Source organism: Moschus berezovskii, chromosome 14 (assembly GCF_049115385.1).
Source record: "Moschus berezovskii isolate FMDL1 chromosome 14, NW_MosBer_1.0, whole genome shotgun sequence".
Classification (NCBI taxonomy): domain Eukaryota; kingdom Metazoa; phylum Chordata; class Mammalia; order Artiodactyla; family Moschidae; genus Moschus; species Moschus berezovskii.
The window spans coordinates 81,393,930-81,411,748 of record NC_142473.1 but is presented as its reverse complement, the minus strand read 5'-3'; the positions used below and the strand labels follow the sequence as shown (position 1 = coordinate 81,411,748).

At 57.4% G+C, this 17,819-nt stretch overlaps 2 protein-coding genes across 6 annotated transcripts in view; one reads left to right on the top strand and one right to left on the bottom strand.

Moving 5' to 3' along the window:
* Window positions 1-113: 113 nt before the first annotated feature.
* On the top strand, window positions 114-10,520 carry ARFGAP2 (ARF GTPase activating protein 2). 3 transcript variants are annotated; one of them, XM_055423984.2, is made up of 17 exons: window positions 114-272; window positions 444-562; window positions 1,062-1,134; window positions 1,673-1,804; window positions 1,892-1,972; window positions 2,976-3,057; window positions 3,357-3,413; window positions 4,042-4,083; window positions 4,425-4,477; window positions 4,908-5,044; window positions 5,129-5,260; window positions 7,080-7,208; window positions 7,288-7,422; window positions 8,303-8,429; window positions 8,563-8,656; window positions 8,771-8,889; window positions 9,365-10,520. In XM_055423984.2, the coding sequence occupies exons 1-17, from the start codon at window positions 201-203 to the stop codon at window positions 9,383-9,385; spliced, it is 1,605 nt and encodes a 534-aa protein (XP_055279959.2). In that variant the 5' UTR covers window positions 114-200; the 3' UTR covers window positions 9,386-10,520. The 3 variants fall into 3 exon arrangements, with proteins under 3 accessions (XP_055279959.2, XP_055279960.2, XP_055279958.2); XM_055423985.2 differs by lacking the exon at window positions 4,042-4,083; XM_055423983.2 differs by lacking the exon at window positions 4,042-4,083 and having other exon boundaries at window positions 4,332-4,477.
* A 22-nt stretch (window positions 10,521-10,542) lies between these two features.
* Window positions 10,543-17,819, bottom strand: part of CSTPP1 (centriolar satellite-associated tubulin polyglutamylase complex regulator 1) — a 202,451-nt gene continuing 195,174 nt past the window's right edge. Inside the window, exons 6-9 of one of the 3 annotated variants that reach the window (XM_055423987.2) lie at window positions 16,327-16,522; window positions 15,376-15,485; window positions 12,868-12,931; window positions 10,543-10,730 (exon numbers count right to left, since the gene is read on the bottom strand). In XM_055423987.2, the coding sequence (XP_055279962.2) occupies window positions 10,571-10,730; window positions 12,868-12,931; window positions 15,376-15,485; window positions 16,327-16,522 (530 nt within the window). In that variant the 3' untranslated portion in view covers window positions 10,543-10,570. The other 2 variants (XM_055423986.2, XM_055423988.2) reach the window with 2 other exon arrangements.

Sequence of the window (17,819 nt, the reverse complement as noted above, 5' to 3'; positions counted from 1 at the left end):
GCGCGCGCGTGGAGCCGGGCCCCTGACGTCACGGCGCCCGCCCCGCCGGCCGCTCGCCCGTTGGTCGGCGTCGGGCCGGTCGCCCCGCCCCTCGGCGGGCCGGCCTCTGCTGAGGCCCGCCGGCTGACCCGCCTGGGCGGCCGCGGATTGGCCCCTGGCGGGACCCGTTGGTCGCGCTGCTGTTCTGGGAAGGAGAGAAAATGGCGGCCGAGCCGAGCAAGACCGAGGTCCAGACGCTTTTTAAGAGACTTCGCGCAATTCCGACCAACAAGGTGCGGAAGAGGGAGGCGTGCGGGGCCCGGGGCGGGCCGAGGCGGTCTCTCCCGGCTGCCGTGGCGTCTGAGGGACGGGAGGGGGCCGGCGCGGGCTTCTCTTCCTGGGTTGTCAGCGCCCGGCCTCGACTCGAGGCCCCTGACCGTTCGCTCATCTCCTTCTCTGCCCAGGCCTGCTTCGACTGTGGCGCCAAGAATCCGAGTTGGGCCAGCATCACGTACGGTGTTTTTCTGTGCATTGACTGCTCCGGGGTGCATCGCTCCCTGGGCGTCCATCTCAGCTTCATCAGGTGGGGTCCCCTCGCGGCCGGCCGGGACTGAAGTGGGCTGCCTGGACTTGGACCGCCCTGAGTTTGGCGTTCGCCATACTCTGACGGGAGGGAACCGCCGGTGTGGGCCTCTTGTTACACTGGCGGTTCGTCTCCGCGTCTGGGTCAGAACTCTTTCCTGGTAGTCATGCTCGACCCTCGAAATGTTAGTTTCAGGGGGAGAGTTACCTGCATTGATCTAGTTGGCGATACGCTGGAGCGAGACTCTGGTTGTCTTTAAGAGGAAGGCCGAGTCCAAGCTTCCTTTTCCTTTCGCATCTGGAAAATAATTAGTACCCTTTTGACTAAATGAGGGTAGAGCAGAGCTCTCCCGGATGGGGTAGCGTGGAGGAAACAGGGTGCTGGCTGGTGAATGTTTTTGGGTGCCTACTGCAACCCGAGGCCAAATGACAGGTGTGGGTCGCTCAGGGAAGCGTCTCCTGGAACCTGCTGGTAGGTGACACACAGCCCTTGCACACAGGTCCACAGAGTTGGATTCCAAGTGGAACTGGTTCCAGCTGAGGTGTATGCAGGTCGGCGGAAATGCCAGTGCGGTAAAGTTCCTCCTTACCATCCTCCTGCCCCCATTCGTCTGTCTGGGTACTGACTTCTCAGTGACTTCTTGGAGGCCCTCTCAGTTTCTCTGTTCAGAGGATTCTCTGGTCTATGGCAGCACTGTATGCTGTTTTCTAAACTTGGGCATTTGTCATTGTTCTTCTCAAAGGGGCTCTGGATTCCAACTAACCGGGACAGACATTCTTGGGGAAATGCCAGTGGAGTTGGGGCCTCCGTGGTTGACTGGGTCTTGTCGACCGAGTCTTGTCGGCCTGGAGGAACGATGGGCAGAGTGGGTGTATCGTGCTGTTCTTAGGCAGAGTGACGTGAGGGTTGGGCTTCAGACGTTCATCCTGGAGGATGGGTGGCTGTGTCATTTTGCAAGAGTTTCTGAGGAACTTTGGAAAAACTGCTGGTGTCAGTAGTGTGTGTCACCCTGAGTAATGACAGGGCTGTTGTGTGTGTGTGTTGGCGGGGGCGCCTCTTTTGCTCTGGGAAAAACCGCATGTAGCATGTTCTCACTTCTTTGCTCACCAGACAGCCTTCTTCCGCCAACATGGATGCACAGCCAATGATGCCAACACCAAGTATAATAGTCGAGCTGCCCAGATGTACCGAGAGAAGATCCAGCAGCTGGGGAGTGCGGCCCTGGCTCGGCATGGCACTGATGTGAGTGCCTCTTCCCTGGGACTGGGGTTGTGGGGGGACTGGTCATATTCAGAGTCCTGTGTTTCAGTGGTGTCTTCTCCTTTCCAGCTTTGGATAGACAGTGTGAGTACTGCTCCCAGTCACTCCCCAGAGAAGGAGGAGTCCGATTTCTTCTTGGAACATACTCAAGTGAGTGCCCACAGGAATGTTTCCCACTGTTGTTCCTGACAGGTGGTTTACTTACTGAGGCCAAGGCCCACAGTCATGGGCATGGATCCTGTTCACCTTGGTGTGATATCCCCTACGGGGAATGTGTGGGGCCCACTGCTGGGTAAAGCTGCCTTTTTCCTCCTTCCATGAATAGGGATGCAGTGTGGCCCTCCTTAGGAACAGAATCCTATAAACTGGGGTGTTAGGATAAGAAGATTCTTGAAGGCTCAAGAGATATTAGGAACCCAAATAACTTTTCTTGGATTCTTCACTTATGAGAAAGGATTCCCTCCCAAGCAACCCACCCCCAGAGGGTTCCCTCTGTTGGTGCTGGGTGCTCAAGTCAGACTCTCTGTTTGGATCCCTGCTCCTCTGCTTAGCCTTTCTAGTGTGAGGTAAGATACCTAACGTGTTAAAACTTCAGTCTCTAAGATGGAGAACTATTTATCTTATAGGTCTGTTGTGATAATTAAACGTATTTGTATGTGAAAAGCCCTTAGACTTGTACCTGGCACGTGGTGAGTGCCCTTGTTGGTTGTTATTCAATTAGGGGAATGGGTTCTGGGTGTAAGTAAGTAGCGAAGAGGGGGTGATGGCTGTAGTTTCGTCTTGTTTTCTTCCATTGTGCTTAGTCGCTCAGTCATGTCCAACTCTTTGGAACCCCAAGGACTGTAGCCCCCGCCAGGCTCCTGTGTCTATGGGGATTCTCCAGGCAAGAATAATGGAGTGGGTTGCCATGTCCTCCTCTGGGGATCGTCCCAACCCAGGGATCACAGCCAGGTCTCCCACATTGCAGGCGGTTTCTTTAATGTCTGAGCCTCTGTGGAAGCCTTCCATAGTGAATAGCAACTATAATTTTACTTGCTAACCTTCAATCTCCTTTCCTCATGGGCGTGGAGTAGGGCCTTATACCCCCAAGGTACTTGGCGCTCTTTGCCAGCGGGAATGGCTCATTGAGGCTTCTGTCATCTGGTTCTTTCAGCCCCCTGCCTGGAATGCACCAGCTACTGACCCATCAGAGACCCAGCAGACAGCCCTGTCTGCAGAGAGCAGTGGCCTGGCACGTGAGTTCAGCCTATGTTCCAGCCATGTACCCTGGTCTTGGCAAAGGGCTTGGGGCAGAGGAGTGGGACACCTGACCAAGGGAATGGAAGCGAGGAGTCTTCTGTATCTCTGGGTGGGCTGGGAGTCACTTAAGTCCCCTAGGGAAAGTGATAGGAATTCCTTCTCTGTTTGGTGGCCTCAGAAAGATGAGGAAAGCAGCTGAAGAAAGCTGAGCTTCTGCTCTTACCCCGTCACTTTTTAAGGGCAGCTCATAGTAAGTTTTGAGTGTCACACCTAATTCCCACCATTGCATCCACAGAGCCGGAGCATGGCCCCAACATGGACCTGCTTGGCACCTCACCCAAAGCCTCTCTGGGTCAGTATACCAGCTGGCAGGAGTGGGGTGCCTTGGGAGAGGGTGGGCTGCGGGGGTTCTTTTCAGATCTGCTGCTGCCTGTGTGGACTGCGGTCCGAGGAGACCGAACTTTTTGTCTCTCTGGAGTGGGGCCTGAGATTGAAGCTGTGGCCGCAACATTGACCGAAGGAACTTCAGCAGGCCTTTGGCGGCTGGTGTCCCAGGCCTGGGGTCTGCCTCAGAGTGTGGGCCTGGGTCTGGCCGGTATGAGGCTGGACACCTAGCCCTGGGGGCTGATGCAGGATCGGCTTGTCTGGTCCATTTCATGATAGAGGGGGACAGCTCTGAGCTGTTAATGGCTAGAGGTGACGATGTCCTTTCTCAGCCAGTTCCTGGCCTTTCAGCTCTTTTCTGTTCTTCTTGATGTCCTTCAGATTTAATTCAGGCTGAACAATCCATTTGCTTCCCTGGTTTGTTTTGTTGACCTTTGGGGGTTGGGACTGGAAACCAGCAGAGTGACCGTCATGACCCTGTGAGAAAGCTGGTGTGGCCTGGTCTGGAGTGAGGCTCTGTAGAGGCCTCAGCTTGGGAGCTGTATGGAGGCTCTGGGGTAGGGCCCACTGTGAGCCACGAATCTGTTTCTCTCCAGAGTCCATGTATCTGTCACCTAAAGGGGTTCTTCCTGCCAGAGGTAACCGCCCACTGCTTCGGGAGCCCCTTGCATGCCGGAGGCTGTGTGTGGCGCCGCCCTGGCCTGGCAGTCTTGTGTTGGGTCAGGGCCTTTGTCTCTGGTGCTTCAGGTCTGGGCTCTCACGTCTGTGTGCTCGGAGTCAGTGACCGCCCCTAACCGTGTCCATCTTGGCTTGGACGTCCTGGCACCGTTGGTTGGAGCTGGTGGTGGCAGCTCTGCGTTTCTCTGCCTGAAGCTGTTCTTCATAGAAGCCCTTGCCAGGAAGCTGCATGGTGTGGACCGAGCTGCCGCCTCCGATGTCCGTTTGTCTCGGCTCATGCCCCACCCTCTTCCTCACACAGAACCGAAAACCTCCCTCATTGGCAAGAAGAAGCCAGCAACAGCGAAGAAGGGGGTAGGTGGGGAGAGGCAGTATGGCAGGGTGGTTAGGGGCTGGGGTCAGACCCGACCACTTTGGGAGAGCACTGTATGACTTTGGTAAAGGTGCATAGCTGCTCTGCAGCTCAGCTGTGAAAGGGCTGTCAAGAGGCCTGTCTTTAAGGGCTCCTAGAGGAGTCAGCGAGACTGTGTGCCTAAGTGCTCGCTCACCCTGGGCCTGGCAGCCTCAGACCTCTGCTGGGCTTGTGTGGGCTGCCTCATCCCCGCCTCCAGCAGAACCACTCTTCTCCCTCTCTGTGCAGATGACCTCCTGTTTTTTTTTTTTTTTAAACACTAAACTAAGAAGGAGCCCTTTCCTTGGGGGTGTCCCCTCCATGCCAGGGAGGGGAGGAGAGACAGAGGACATTGTGGTTGGCAAAGCTCTCATCACATGATTTTCTTCCCAGCTGGGTGCCAAGAAGGGCCTAGGGGCCCAGAAGGTGAGCAGCCAGAGTTTCAGCGAGATTGAGCGGCAGGCCCAGGTGGCAGAGAAGCTCCGTGAGCAGCAGGTGGCTGATGCCAAGAAGCAGGCCGAGGAGTCCATGTGCGTGTCTGCCAGAGAGGCCCCGGCTTGCATGGGGTTGGGCGGGCAGGCAGAACAAACTCTGACACGTTTGTTACCTCGAAGGGTTGCCTCCATGCGTCTGGCCTACCAGGAGCTCCAGATTGACCGTAAGAAGGAGGAGAAGAAGCTACAGACCCTGGAAGGGAAGAAGCGAGAGCAGGCCGAGAGGTTGGGCATGGGACTGGTGTCCCGAAGGTGAGGCTCAGCTTTGGGGTGCGGCAGGGAAATGCCGTTGTTCTCCTGGGAAGCCCTGGAGGTTCTTCCTAGTATTCTTAGCTCAGTCTTCCTCTGAGGCTGAATAGATGGCCTTGCTTATTGTCTTCAAGTGCCTAGTATAGTGCTTGGCATGTAGTAGGTTTGTGCTCGCCAAGTATTTGTTGAATGAGTCAAAACACAGGATCAGGTGCTCTTTCGAACGTCTGAGAGACCAGGATTGTGTTTCTTCGTGAGGGCGCTAACAGCTCTTAGGATGGCACAGTTCTTTATTTCTCAGGATCTTCCCAGGAATCGCAGGGCTCTCAGTCTTCTGACCCCTGTCCTCTAAAGGCCGTTAGTGCTGACAGCTCCCATAACACGTGGAAATATTCCCAGACTCTCAGATGCCCTTGGTTGGGTGGTACCCTTCCTGTTTCAGGACCACTGGGTTTAGGTTGCTGTGGTTTTCTTAAACAAAAACAAGAGCTGCTCACCAGTTCTCTTAGGCGTTTTGTTTGCTTTACACGGAGAGTTAGCCTTTGGAGATTTCAGTGATACTAGATTTTTTTATCTCTCTTAAAGATCGGAATATCTGGCAGTGCCAGAATGAGAAACCCTGGCTCCAGGGGGCCTGTGCTAAGTAGTGGCTGCTCCTCTCCACAGGGTGTGAGCTTCGCCAGTGGCTTTATTTACTTAAACACAGCAGTCCTGTGCAGGAGGTATTATTATCCCTTTTTACAAATGAGAAAATTGAGACTCAGAGCAGTTAAGCAACTTGCCTGAAGCCCAAAATACTAGTAATTGGTCCAACTAGCTTTTGAACATAGAGCTCTTTCATACTCAGCATCTGTAGCCATTATACTGTGTTCCTCAGGCGAAAGAGAAAGCTGGGTACTTCTGCTTAGTCTTTCAGGGTGTGGTGAGTTAGCTTTCAGTTATTCCTTTTCAGTCTGGGTCCTACTAGAGTGACCCACAGCTAATCAGGGAAACAGAATTTTATTCCAGATTGCGTCTCTTCCTCATCCCTGTTTTGGTCCAAGAATTACTGGGTTAAAGGGTATACGTAATTTATTTTTTGTATGCAGTAGAATCTTATTTAAACCTAGCCTACCCTGTGTAAAACTCTGTTGCAAAATAGCCACTCCGTGGAGTTCTGCCAGCCAAAAGCTGTAGATCTTAATGAATTTATTTCAGTGAAACTACTCCTTAAAACGCCGCTGTGGAGTTTTAGCGCAGCAGGGAAGAGAGGCATCAGAGTCTGAGCTCCCTGCCAGGTTCACAGTCTTCTCCTTAGGAGACCGAAGGGCAGACTTGGGTTTTAGTGCCTAAGGCCAGACTCTACTTTGAAATGCTTTTGTTCTTAAAAAAAAACAAAAAAAGGATGGGCTAATTAAGAACTCACCCTGTGATGCCGTTAGACTCATTTCACTGGTTCTGGGGCATTTTCCATCTTTTCCTTTTCGTTTGTCTGTGTCCCTCATGGTGAAGGAGGTGGCTCATGGCATAGCAAGCTGAGGACAGAAAGCACTATTGTTTGGTGCGTAGGCTCACTGAGATTAGGCAAACAGTCATTGGCCAGGGAAACCCTGCTTTGAGAAGACGAAGCTGATAGGTTGACAGGGGAGGTGCGCTCCAGTTCAGCACAGGGTCTAGCACTCCCTGCTGGGCCTCGCCCAGCCCTGGGCGCAGGGAGGGGAAGAAGGGTCTGGGTGATGCTCAGTGAGGGAGAAGCGGGTTTCTGCCTGCAGCTGGGCCTCTTCTTTTGTGTGGCGACACGGATGCCCACCCCATCTCGCCCCGGCCCTGCTTGTCTCTGCAGCTCCGTCTCCCACTCTGTGCTGTCCGAGATGCAGGTGATCGAGCAGGAAACCCCAGTGAGTGCCAAGTCCTCCCGCTCGCAGCTGGACTTATTTGACGACGTTGGTACCTTCGCCTCTGGGCCTCCAAAGTAAGGCTGTTGTTGGGGTGCAGGCTTGGCTGCTGTGCTCCTCACCCAGCTTCTCTGAGCCCCTCTACTGTCTCCCTAGGTACAAGGACAACCCTTTCTCCTTGGGGGAGAGTTTCGGTTCCCACTGGGATACAGATGCTGCCTGGGGTATGGACAGGATGGAGGAGAAGGAGCCGGAAGTGACCGTCTCCAGCATCCGGCCCGTTTCGGAAAGGTGGAGGACCATCCCCTAGGACGCCCCCTGCTGGTAGCTGTGCTCTGCAGCTTTCCTGCTGGTGTGGTGGCCACAGCGCATGCAGCTCCTGAGCCCTTCAGGAGTGTCCAGTGTTAATGGAGGAACCAAGTTTTTAACTTAATTTAAATAAATTTGGATAGCCGCTAGTGGCTATCAAACTGGAGAGTGCAGGAAGCAGGCCTGGGTTTGAGCTGTGCTCTTGTGTCTCAGAAGGCCTAACGAGCCTGCTGTGCTTGAGGCCCATTTCTGCTAGGGGGGCCTGATTTTATGCTTCGGTTCCCGACCTCCCGACAGTTATGTGTCTCTGGCCCTCATCTAGGAATTTTTTAAAAGCACATTTTGTGTCGATCTGGGTAATGCTTAACTGATAAATATCTGCAGATAATCCATTAGTAAAATAGGGATATAATAACTTCACAGGGCCACCCTGGAGTTAAATGAGACTGACAGGACACCGAGCTCAGTGTCTGTGTGTCAGGGCTCGGTAGCAGCGGCCTTATGCCTCTTCAGCCAGACTGAGGTGCTTTTGAGAGTTAAAGGGTGATACTGGTGATTACACCAAGAGGGGAGGCATAAATCCGGGCAGACTGAGAACTGGATCATCCTCGTGGTTTGGGGCAGAAGCCTGGGCCCCTCCAAACCCTGTTCCATGCTGCCTAGTGAAGGGAACAGAAGTTCTCTGTGTCGTGGCTGCAGTGTGGAGGAGAGAGAGGGCCCCAGGTGTAGAGCTGCAGTCAGGTGAGACTCTGGGGAGCACCCCTGGGAGGCCTCGGGTAGTCACAGGGTATCAGTGCTCTAGGGACACTTCCCTGGAGGCAGAGGGGAGAGTCAGAGCCGTTGTCCCGTATCCACCCCTCAGAGTCACCAACCGGAGGGAAGTGGAGAGCCGGAGCTTGGGCCTGGAGTCGAGCGAAGCACGCCAGAAATTTGCAGGAGCCAAAGCCATCTCCTCCGACATGTTCTTCGGACGGGAGGTGGATACTGAGGTGAGTCGGAGGCAGCAGGCAGAAGTGGCCTGTGCCCTGCTGTTTGGGCTTTGGCACCCAGGGGGCTTGGCCCACGTGAATCTCGGGGCCAGTGGCGCAGAGAGCCGCAGACCTCACCTTTTCCCCGCCACAGTGTGAAGCCAGGTCCCGGCTCCAGCAGCTCTCGGGCAGCAGCGCCATCAGCTCGTCAGACCTCTTCGGGGACGTGGATGGAGCGCACGGAGCAGGTGGGCCCGGGACCGGGGCGGGCCCCAGGAGGGCCTGTCAGCTGAGTGGGAGGGCCCTGGGGGCTGGGAAGGGCTTCCTGTGCGCGCTGGGTCACCCCTTCCCTTCTCTTACAGGCAGCGTGTCTCTGGGGAATGTTCTGCCCACAGCTGACATCACCCAGTTTAAGCAGGGTGTCAAGTCTGTGGCCGGGAAGATGGCCGTGCTGGCCAATGGCGTGATGAATTCTTTGCAGGTGAGTCTGGACCGCATGATCTGGGGTGGGAGGAGATTGGAGGGTAGTGCTGAGAAGGTGGCCTCCTCCACCACGTCCAGACTCAGCTGCAGGACCTCAGCCCGAGAGGGCACCTTTTCTCTTCCTGGAGGCCAGCTTCCTTCCTCTGGGCCCCGGGGCTGGGCCTCGCCCTGAGATGGTGTGGTGTCTACAATGATCTTCCCCCACGCTAGTCCGCAGTGCTGTTTCTCCTCCCTCTCCAGCTTCTGTGAGATCAGGCAGGGCGTCCCCCCGGGGGTCTGACCACACCCCCTTTCCTGGGTTACAGTAAATAGGAGACAGTCTCTGCCCGGGTCAGTCGGGTGCTTGATTCCCTCACTCACCCCTCCGTGCAGCCCCCCAGTCCCTTGGGGTGTGTTGGGGGAGGGTGTGCTTGCTGGGAAGCTGCTGCAGGGTAGAGGCCCTGACTTGGATTTTTTCTTTCCATCGTACCCAGGATCGCTACGGTTCCTACTGACCCAGGCTCCGTGTCTCAGACTGTGGGTGGTGGCAGTAGCAGAAACCTCATGATTCCTCCGCCTGGGATGCTTGCCTTGTGGAAGCTGGGGTGGAATTGTTACTTTATGCCTGTGGTGTGTGTGGGGTGGCTGTGAGAAGCGTGGGTGAGGGGGGGCAGTGCCGGCCCCTGGCCCTCCCCCACACCCCGCCCTCCGTGCTCCATGCTTCCAGCCCTGCCCCCATGCTGCTGTTCCCGGGGCTGCCACCCTGGGGATGAGGGGAGGGCATTCCCTCAGGATGGCTGCTTCTGGGTCCAGGCCTTCCCCGAGGAGGGGGAGTAAAAGGTGTAAGGCTGTTTTGCCGGCTCTAGGATCCTTCCAGGTGGTCCCGGGGTTGGCTCCTGGCTCTGAAGCGGCAGGGAGGTCTGCAGAGTTCTGCTGTGGATCAGTCCCCAGGGAGGGAGGCTGTGGATGTGCTGCTGTTTCTCCTGTGGGCTCTTCCAGCACCAGGAGAGGGCAGGGGAGGGGACGGACCTCCGTCTGGGCCTGGTGAAGGGCTGGAAACGTGACCTGGTACCTAAAGCTTCCATTTGGGATCAGACTAGAGGCCCGAGTGATCTTCTCCTGTCTTGCCGACCTCCAGCGATTGCTCGGAGGACTCCTCCTCCGGGGCGTGTGGGAGTCCTTCCACGCCATCCGTGGTGGACCGCAGTCCCTCCGAGACTCTGTCCCTTCTTCCCCTGCTTGGTGGCCGTGGTGGGTCTGCTCTGCCCGGGGCTCTACTCTGGGTGCCTTGAGCGTAGTGCTGGCCGAGGAAGCAGAGGATGTGTGGGACGGAAGCAGCTCGGCTTCCCTCCTCTGCACCGTGTTGGCCTCGGGACCCTGGGCAGCACCCCACATGGAGAGCTCACGACACCTACAAAGTGGCAGGTCTCGGCCCTGGGCCACGCACTGTGCCATCCTTGGTGCCACCTGCCCCTGCCACCAGCAGCCAGGGTCCCCCCACCATGACGGGGGCTGGGCTCCCGAGCACCGCAGACTGCTGTTCCCAGCACCCCTCCCCAAAGGGACGTGACTTTCTTTCTGGACTGTATTGAAACAAAGGTGTTGAATAAAGCCCCGACGGGGCCCTGGGCCTCTTCTGGTCTGAGTGGAGGAGTGTCCTCTCTGGATCCTGCCTCCCTGCCCCGCGCAGGCCCCTGGCCTCACTCTCTGGGCTCCCACTGATACAGGCAGGGCGTTGGTGCCGAAGTGGGGGGCACTGTCTGCGGGGCCTCCAGCTTGTCTCTCCTCTGACAGCCAAAGGCCCCTGGCTCCTTGGCCCTGTGCTGCCGCGAGCTCCGGTGCGGCCTCCACCTCAGCACCCTGTTGCACGCGGGGGAAAGAGCTGGTGTTAGTTGGCCCTTCGTGGCACCCCGAGAGCTGTGCGCGGGCGGGCGGCCTCCGCAGCCCTGCCGCTGGCCCAGCAGTAGGCTTGGCTGGGGGCGGGTGTCTCAGGGGTGGGTGTGGGAGAGAGCAGAGTGTGTGTCAGTGTGTGTGTGTTGGGGGAGTTAGAAAAAACCTTAATGGAACCCTAGGAAGGTGTGTGCGTGTAAACCCGTGGCCTGGCAGCCCTGTCCCCCAAACGGGACTCCTGGAGCATCTCTGGCCACCTTTGGCGGGTGGACAAACCACTGGTCTGGGGAATGGGTGATCGGAGCGGATGGGTGGACGGAGCCGTGGGGCTCTAAGCCAGTGACGTCCCAACTGCAGTAGCAGCAGTTTCGGAATCCCCGGGAGGCGTTAATGACGATTCCTGCGCCCCGCCCCCGGGCTACAGGGGTCTGGTCACGGGCCTTGTACACAAGCCCCCCAGGTGACTGAGGCACAGGGGCTTTGAGTGGCTCCCAGTCAGCTGGAGGCTGCAGATGGCTGAGCCCTCACCACGTGGCCTTGCCCAGCAGAGCTCTGGGAGCCAGTCCTGTAACTCCAGGGGGTGTGGGTCTGGGCAGGGATGAGCCAAGGAAAATGTGGGTGTCTAGCATCCGCAGAGGAGGAAGCCTGCTCTGCTTGGGTCCTGGGGTGGGTTTCACTTTCTGGAAGTTGCAGACCATCCATCTTGCTGTCCAGCTTTGGCTGGAAGCTGGCACTCCTCTGCCTTTCTTGCTCACAGCTGCACCCTTACTGGCCTAACCCTGAGCAGGTGCTTAGAAAATGTTTAATGAATATGTGATGGCAAGCCCTTGTGGCCAGTCTCTCAAGTTATGGGCACTTGGCCTTGAACCATCTGAGCTTGTGCTGAAAGCTCTGTCCAACTGTGACCGCCTTTCCCTTGAAAGGCAGAGGTCATGTGCAGGTGGTGAGTCCCTCTTTGCTCATGATCTGAGGCAGGTCTCCAGGTTGAGTGGTCCTCTGTCCCCCAACTTCCCAGTCCTGCCAGAAAAAGCTGGAACTTGGCACCAAAATCTCAAACTCGCCCCTTCCCTTCACCCCTGTCTCATGGCTTTAGACTCACCACTTATCAGACACAAGGGACTTTATTCATTTCACATATTTAACTATTAGACAGAGGAGACTTGAAATGGTTTCTGAAACTGGAATTTCTTTTTGTCCACCCTTCACCTTATGGGTAGTGGCTATTCCTCCATCAGAAGGCTACCATGGCTATAACCTCCTAATACCTGCATCACTGGGTGTCACCCTTGACCATGCAGGGCCCTGCATGGTTCCTGGAATTGCTGTGAGGAGACAGGGATGGTCAGCAAAAGGGTAAAACCAAGTCACCCTTCCCGTGGCCTCAGCTCAATCCACCGTCAGCTTGGGGCCTGGTGAAAGGCTGACTGACGGAGAAAGTTGGCTGTTAACTTTCTAGGGTCACTGCTCGGCTTGGCTGATCATCAGCACCTCTCTGGCAGGTCTCTGGGCTGGGATTGTCACGGCCTTTTCACCAGTGGAGGGCAGCCCAGCTCGGCCCGGGGAGTAGGAGAAGAGATGCCTGGAGCCCCAGGGGTTGGAGGAGGGGTCGGGAGGAGAGTGGGTGGGGAGCTGGGAACTGGACCCAGGGCTGGGCTCTGCTGTGGACGGGGCCCCTCGGGCTCCTCAAGTCTCAGACTCATCTGTCTCTTCAGTGGAGCCATCGCTCTCTGCATCCACTTTGCGGGCGTGATGGAGGGGTCTCCAGGGGGACCCAACCCGGGGAGGGGTCCGGGGAGGCAGGCAGCTGGCCTCCGGACTGGCAGTGCCCGAGGTGACCAGGCCTGGGATCTGCACCAGCCTGAAGAAGGGGAGATGCCCAGAGGGAGCGAGGTGCCTCCTGTCCAGAGACCAGGACCCCTTCACTCACTCGCGTGTGAGCGAGACTGCGGGCTGCCTCCCCAAAGGATTCAGAGAGAGGCTGCCTCCGGCCTCCGCCGGCCCCCAGCCCTTCCCTGGCCGAGGGACAAATGTTCTGTGGGCCGTGCCGGGCTCTGATCTGACAGGCTCGGTGCCCATGGGGGGCCGCGTCTTCCCACCCGACACTTACAGCCGCTCCAGTTCCTCGTCCATGGCTGGGTCGTGCATCAGGTCCCCTTTGTCGGGCAAGGCTCCTAGGGAGTAATTGGGGGCACAGAACTTATCCAAGGGTCCTTCACCCAGGCTTCAGCCAGACAGTCCCCTGCCTCTGTGCCTCTCATCGTCATGTTTGCCTACAATGTCGACCCTGGTAGAGCTGATCTAGAAGATTCAAGGAACAGAAGTTTAAGAGATCTGCTCTGGGGGCAGTAAGCCCTAGGTGCTGCTGGAGAAATTTAGTGAACCCCCCTGCCTACCCTCCCCGATCGTTAACTACAAGACAGCCCCAAAACTCAACGTCACTGCACAAACAGAATGCTCTTCCAAGACTAGATGGTATGTTGCGCGGTGGTGCTACTGGAAAAGAACTCGCCTGCCAGTGCTGGAGACGAGCCAGACATGGGTTTGATCTCTGGGTCAGCAAGATCCCCTGGAGCAGGAAATGGTAACCTACTCCAGTGTTCTTGCCTGGAGAATCCCTTGAACTGAGGACCCTGGCGAGCCATGGGGCCACAAAGAGTTAGATACGGCTGAAGTGACTTAGCACTCATGCATGAGCTGGTGCTGACGGTTTAGTCCTTTCCTGAGGCTCCAGGTACTGAGCTGAAAAGGAGCCAGAGACACAGGACATGGCCCCAAAGGCCAGAAATTACCTAGTTCTGTGCCTCCAAATCAGGGGGATCCCACTTTGGAGACAGAATGGTCAAAAATGTTGTCTCAGCTCCTCCGGGAGGGTCCCAGGGTGAGAAGGGAAGGCGGGGTCAGGACGAGACCCAGCTCTCCTCGCCCGTCCGCAAGCCGCCAGGAGGGGCGCTGTCCCTTCTCTGCCAGATCACTCAGGTTTCCTCGGCTGCAAACCAAGGGCACTCACTCTCAGATATCGGGAGAGGCGAGAGGAGGGGCCCAGGGTGCCCCCTGGGGCTGTCAACAGTGGGAGGGAAGGTAGAGCTGGAGTCTGCAGATGGAAGGATTCTTACCAGCACACGAGAAAAGAGCCGCACTCCTGGTCAGAAGCTAGTTAACAGTGCCGGTCCCCGGAAAACCTGTCTTAAAATTGTCCACCTGGCTCTACTTCAGTTCCTGACCTTTTCAGATGATGCTTCCTGGCCCCTTTGGTTCTAAGTTAGTGGTGATCACACTGTGTTTGATGGAGTGTGTGTGTGTGTGTGTGTCTGTGTGTTGCCTTGAGGACTAAGGGAACAGGACGTGTGTGTGTGTGTGTGTGTGTGTGTGTGTGTTGCCTTGAGGACTAAGGGAACAGGACGTGTGTGTGTGTGTGTGTGTGTGTGTGTTGCCTTGAGGACTAAGGGAACAGGACGTGTGTGTGTGTGTGTGTGTGTGTGTGTGTTGCCTTGAGGACTAAGGGAACAGGACGTGTGTGTGTGTGTGTGTGTGTGTGTGTGTGTTGCCTTGAGGACTAAGGGAACAGGACGTGTGTGTGTGTGTGTGTGTGTGTGTGTTGCCTTGAGGACTAAGGGAACAGGACGTGTGTGTGTGTGTGTGTGTGTGTGTGTGTGTGTGTTGCCTTGAGGACTAAGGGAACAGGACGTGTGTGTGTGTGTGTGTGTGTGTGTGTGTTGCCTTGAGGACTAAGGGAACAGGACAGCCCCCTCCACAACTGGCTGCCCCTGGGGCAGCTCAGGCCTCTTTTCCATACAAGGGAGACGCAGGTGAGGACAGAGGGCCTAAGCTGCTCTCCATCCCCCACTGGCCCAGCGCTGCAGGGGACGTGAGCTCCCTGGCTGGTCGGGTCACTGAGGTCCACGCTCCACACCCACTGAAGGCCACCTGCCCTAGAGCTGGCATGCCGCAACAGGAGAAGCCCCCGCGAAGAGCAGCCCGTGCGCCACAGCCGGAGAAGGACTGCATGCAGACAAAGGCCCAGGACAGCCAGAAACAAAAGGTAAAGAAGAGCGGCTGGACGCGCTCTTTCTTGTTTAAAGGATAGAAGAAGAGCCCTCTCAAGCTCTGTGGGTGGTGACGTCGCCCGGCGGCCCCGCCCCGGGAGGGGGAGGCGGCCCAGCGGGCAGGAAACGACGGCCGGGACACCTGGGCCGAGCCGGCCTCCACGCACCATCGCCCTTTTTTCCCCACTCCCTTTCAGACTAGTAAGATTCTTTTTTCCAGATGGGGAAATAAGGTCTCCCAAGACACCTTTGCCCTGCTGACAAGTGGACTTCAGGTCTCTCTGATACATAAGCTCCGGAGCCACTGATTAAATAGCCTGTGTCTGTCCAGCCTGCAGGCCAGTGCCCACAGCAGAGCCGGGGAGCCTACGTGGGGGGGCAGGGGTGCTGGGCACGCCTCTGCCCCGGGAGACTGCTTCGTGTCTGGGCAGGACCCGGGTTGGGGAGGCCTCAGAGTCCGGCCCTGAGAAATCAAAGTGAAGCTGCCTCCCTTGTGGGGACTCTGTCCACCGACACTCCGGCTCCTATGTGGCTTTCCGCTGTCAGGGCGGAGGTGGCTGGCTCCGGCTTACCTAGGGCTTGGTTGATCCCGTGATGCTTTGAGAGGGCCATGAGGAAGCCGTAGAAGGTCAGTCTCTGAACGTTGCTGAGGACCTCTTTGACCAGCGCCGGGGGTGGGCAGCTAGAGGGGAGAACACAGATTCAAACACTAGTTAAGTCTGACGCCATCTTTTCATCCAGACCTTCAGGCTTAGGAGGCTGTGTTCTGCCGCTAACTCGGCTCCGAACCCCGTGGACTGTAGCCTGCCAGGCTCCTCTGTCCATGGGATTCTCCAGGCAGGAATACTGGAGTGGGTTGCCATATCCTCCTCCAGGGGATCTTCCCAACCTGGGGATCGAACCTGCATCTCTTGTGTCTCCTGCCTTGGCAGGCAGATTCTTTACCACTAGTGCCACCTGGGAAGCCCTTAGGAGGGCTAAAACCAAGGGACCTGTCTGCCCTGGGAACCCTAAGGCCCTGGGGAGCCTGGTAGAACTCTTGGAGCAAGGCCTTGACTGTGGACAGAAAGGCTGGCATGTTCACGATCGGTGCTTCACTGGCAGCGGCGGGGGATGGGGAACGGGCGCTGGGCGATGCCTCCCCTCAGAGCAGACACAAGCTGGCTGCTCTGTCCCCAAGGGGACTTCGTGCCACACAGGACAGCTACTCTCTTTTTCTGGAGGGTGAATTCTGCGCACGGTGGATATTTTTTTCTTTCTCTCTAAAAAGTCAAGACCAATCTATCTCCTGGCAAGAAGAAGAAGCCCAAGCTGGTCATTAACAGCTGGTCCTGCCCAAATGGAAGCAATCTGGCCCCGTGAGCCACCTGGGAAGCCTGCCAATCATCAGCCTGGACTGGGGGCAAATGGCGCTGATTTATATTCAATACGATGACCATGAAGGGCCGAGGAGCCCCGGGCCGCCACAACAGCCTGCGGGGCCCCAGCCGGCCCACGGCCCCGGGGCTGAGGCGGGCTCTCACCTGTACTTGTGCCGGTCACACAGGTTCTCCAGGCACTGGTAGAACAGCGAGGCCTCCACGCCCTCCAGCGCGCCCGCCTCGCCCACGGAAGGCCGCTGGCGGTGCTGCCCACTGGACGACGTGGGCACGATCACCGTGTTGGGGTTCTTGCCCGACAGCAGGTCCTGATAGATGGCGGCCACGCTCTCCAGGAACTCTGCGTACCGGGTGGAGGGGCGCGGGTCATGCAGGGAGGACAGCCTGGGTCCCCCCACCAAGGGCCCCTTCTCTCTGCGGGTCAGCTCAGCTCCCCAGTGAGTCCTCAGCGCACAGCATCCAGGGAGCAGGGGCCCTCACGGCCCATGCTCGTGAGAGATGACACTCGTGTGTGTCTCAGCTCGAACGTCCCCTCCTCTGGCAGTTCTTCCTAGACCAGGCGAGACCCCATTACATGCTTTCAGGTATCCCGGACTCCTCTGGGGCGCTTATCCAGCGCGGGGCTTTCTTTGTGACTGGTTCACTCTGTCTCCTTGCTGGAATGGCAGATCCTGCCCACAGGCCTGGATCATGCCGGGTCAGCCGTTCCCACCCCCAGAACCTAGCACGGTGCCTGGTGCATAGAAAATGCTATAAGTATTTTTTTTTAATGTAAAAGGGGATCAGGTACACATTCCTGCTGGCAAACCCCTCTTGTGAGGCCACCTGCCTCTCTGACTAAGGGAAGCAGGTTGGAAATACCCAGCGGGAGAGAACGTTTACGAGCTGCTGATTTATTAAACAGCTTAACTAGTTTTCAGGTGTTAGTCCCCGAGCCCTCGTCTGTGAGCCCAGACAGCCCACCTCCCCATGGCTGCCCTGTTCTGGGCGCTGTGAGGAGACAGCCCGGACACACGGTGCGGGGAACAGGGCCTCCACACATGGCTGCTCCTTCTCCAGGGCCCTGAGCTTCAGAAAAATGGGAAAAGGACGCCTGGAGCTGCTGAGAGCAGGGGGCCAGACCCCAGGCTGTGGCCCCTGCTGACCGGGCCCTGGGCCGCCCTCAAGAGGACACGATGTGGCGCCTGAGTGAGGCTGGGGCCACCCGCTGGCAGGAAGGTCCGGGCAGGCTCCAAGGACAGCCGCCCTCTGTTTACTGGAAGAGCCTGTTGGAAACAAGTTTGTCCATGGACACCGTCGGCAGTTTCAGGGCCCAGCATTCCATCCGATGTTGCCGTGTGTGAGCCGGTGTGCGCTGGCATCCAGCCATCCTCACTCCACCTGCGGTTTCGGGGTGCAGCGGGGCCGGGGCAGTGTGAGAGCACTGGCATGCACTGGTGAGCAGCTGTGAGCTCACACGTCTGCGTCGGGGCCCAGGGAGAGGCCTCCGACGCGGCTGACGGGCCGAGCGGCCGAGCGCGGGCGGTGGGGCGGGCCCTCTGCTCAGCTCCCCTCTGGGCCGCGGTGAGGACGCAGGTGCCCGGGGCTGGGGACCGTCCCGTGGCAGCGTGTGCTGGGGCTGGCGTGACCGTGGTTGT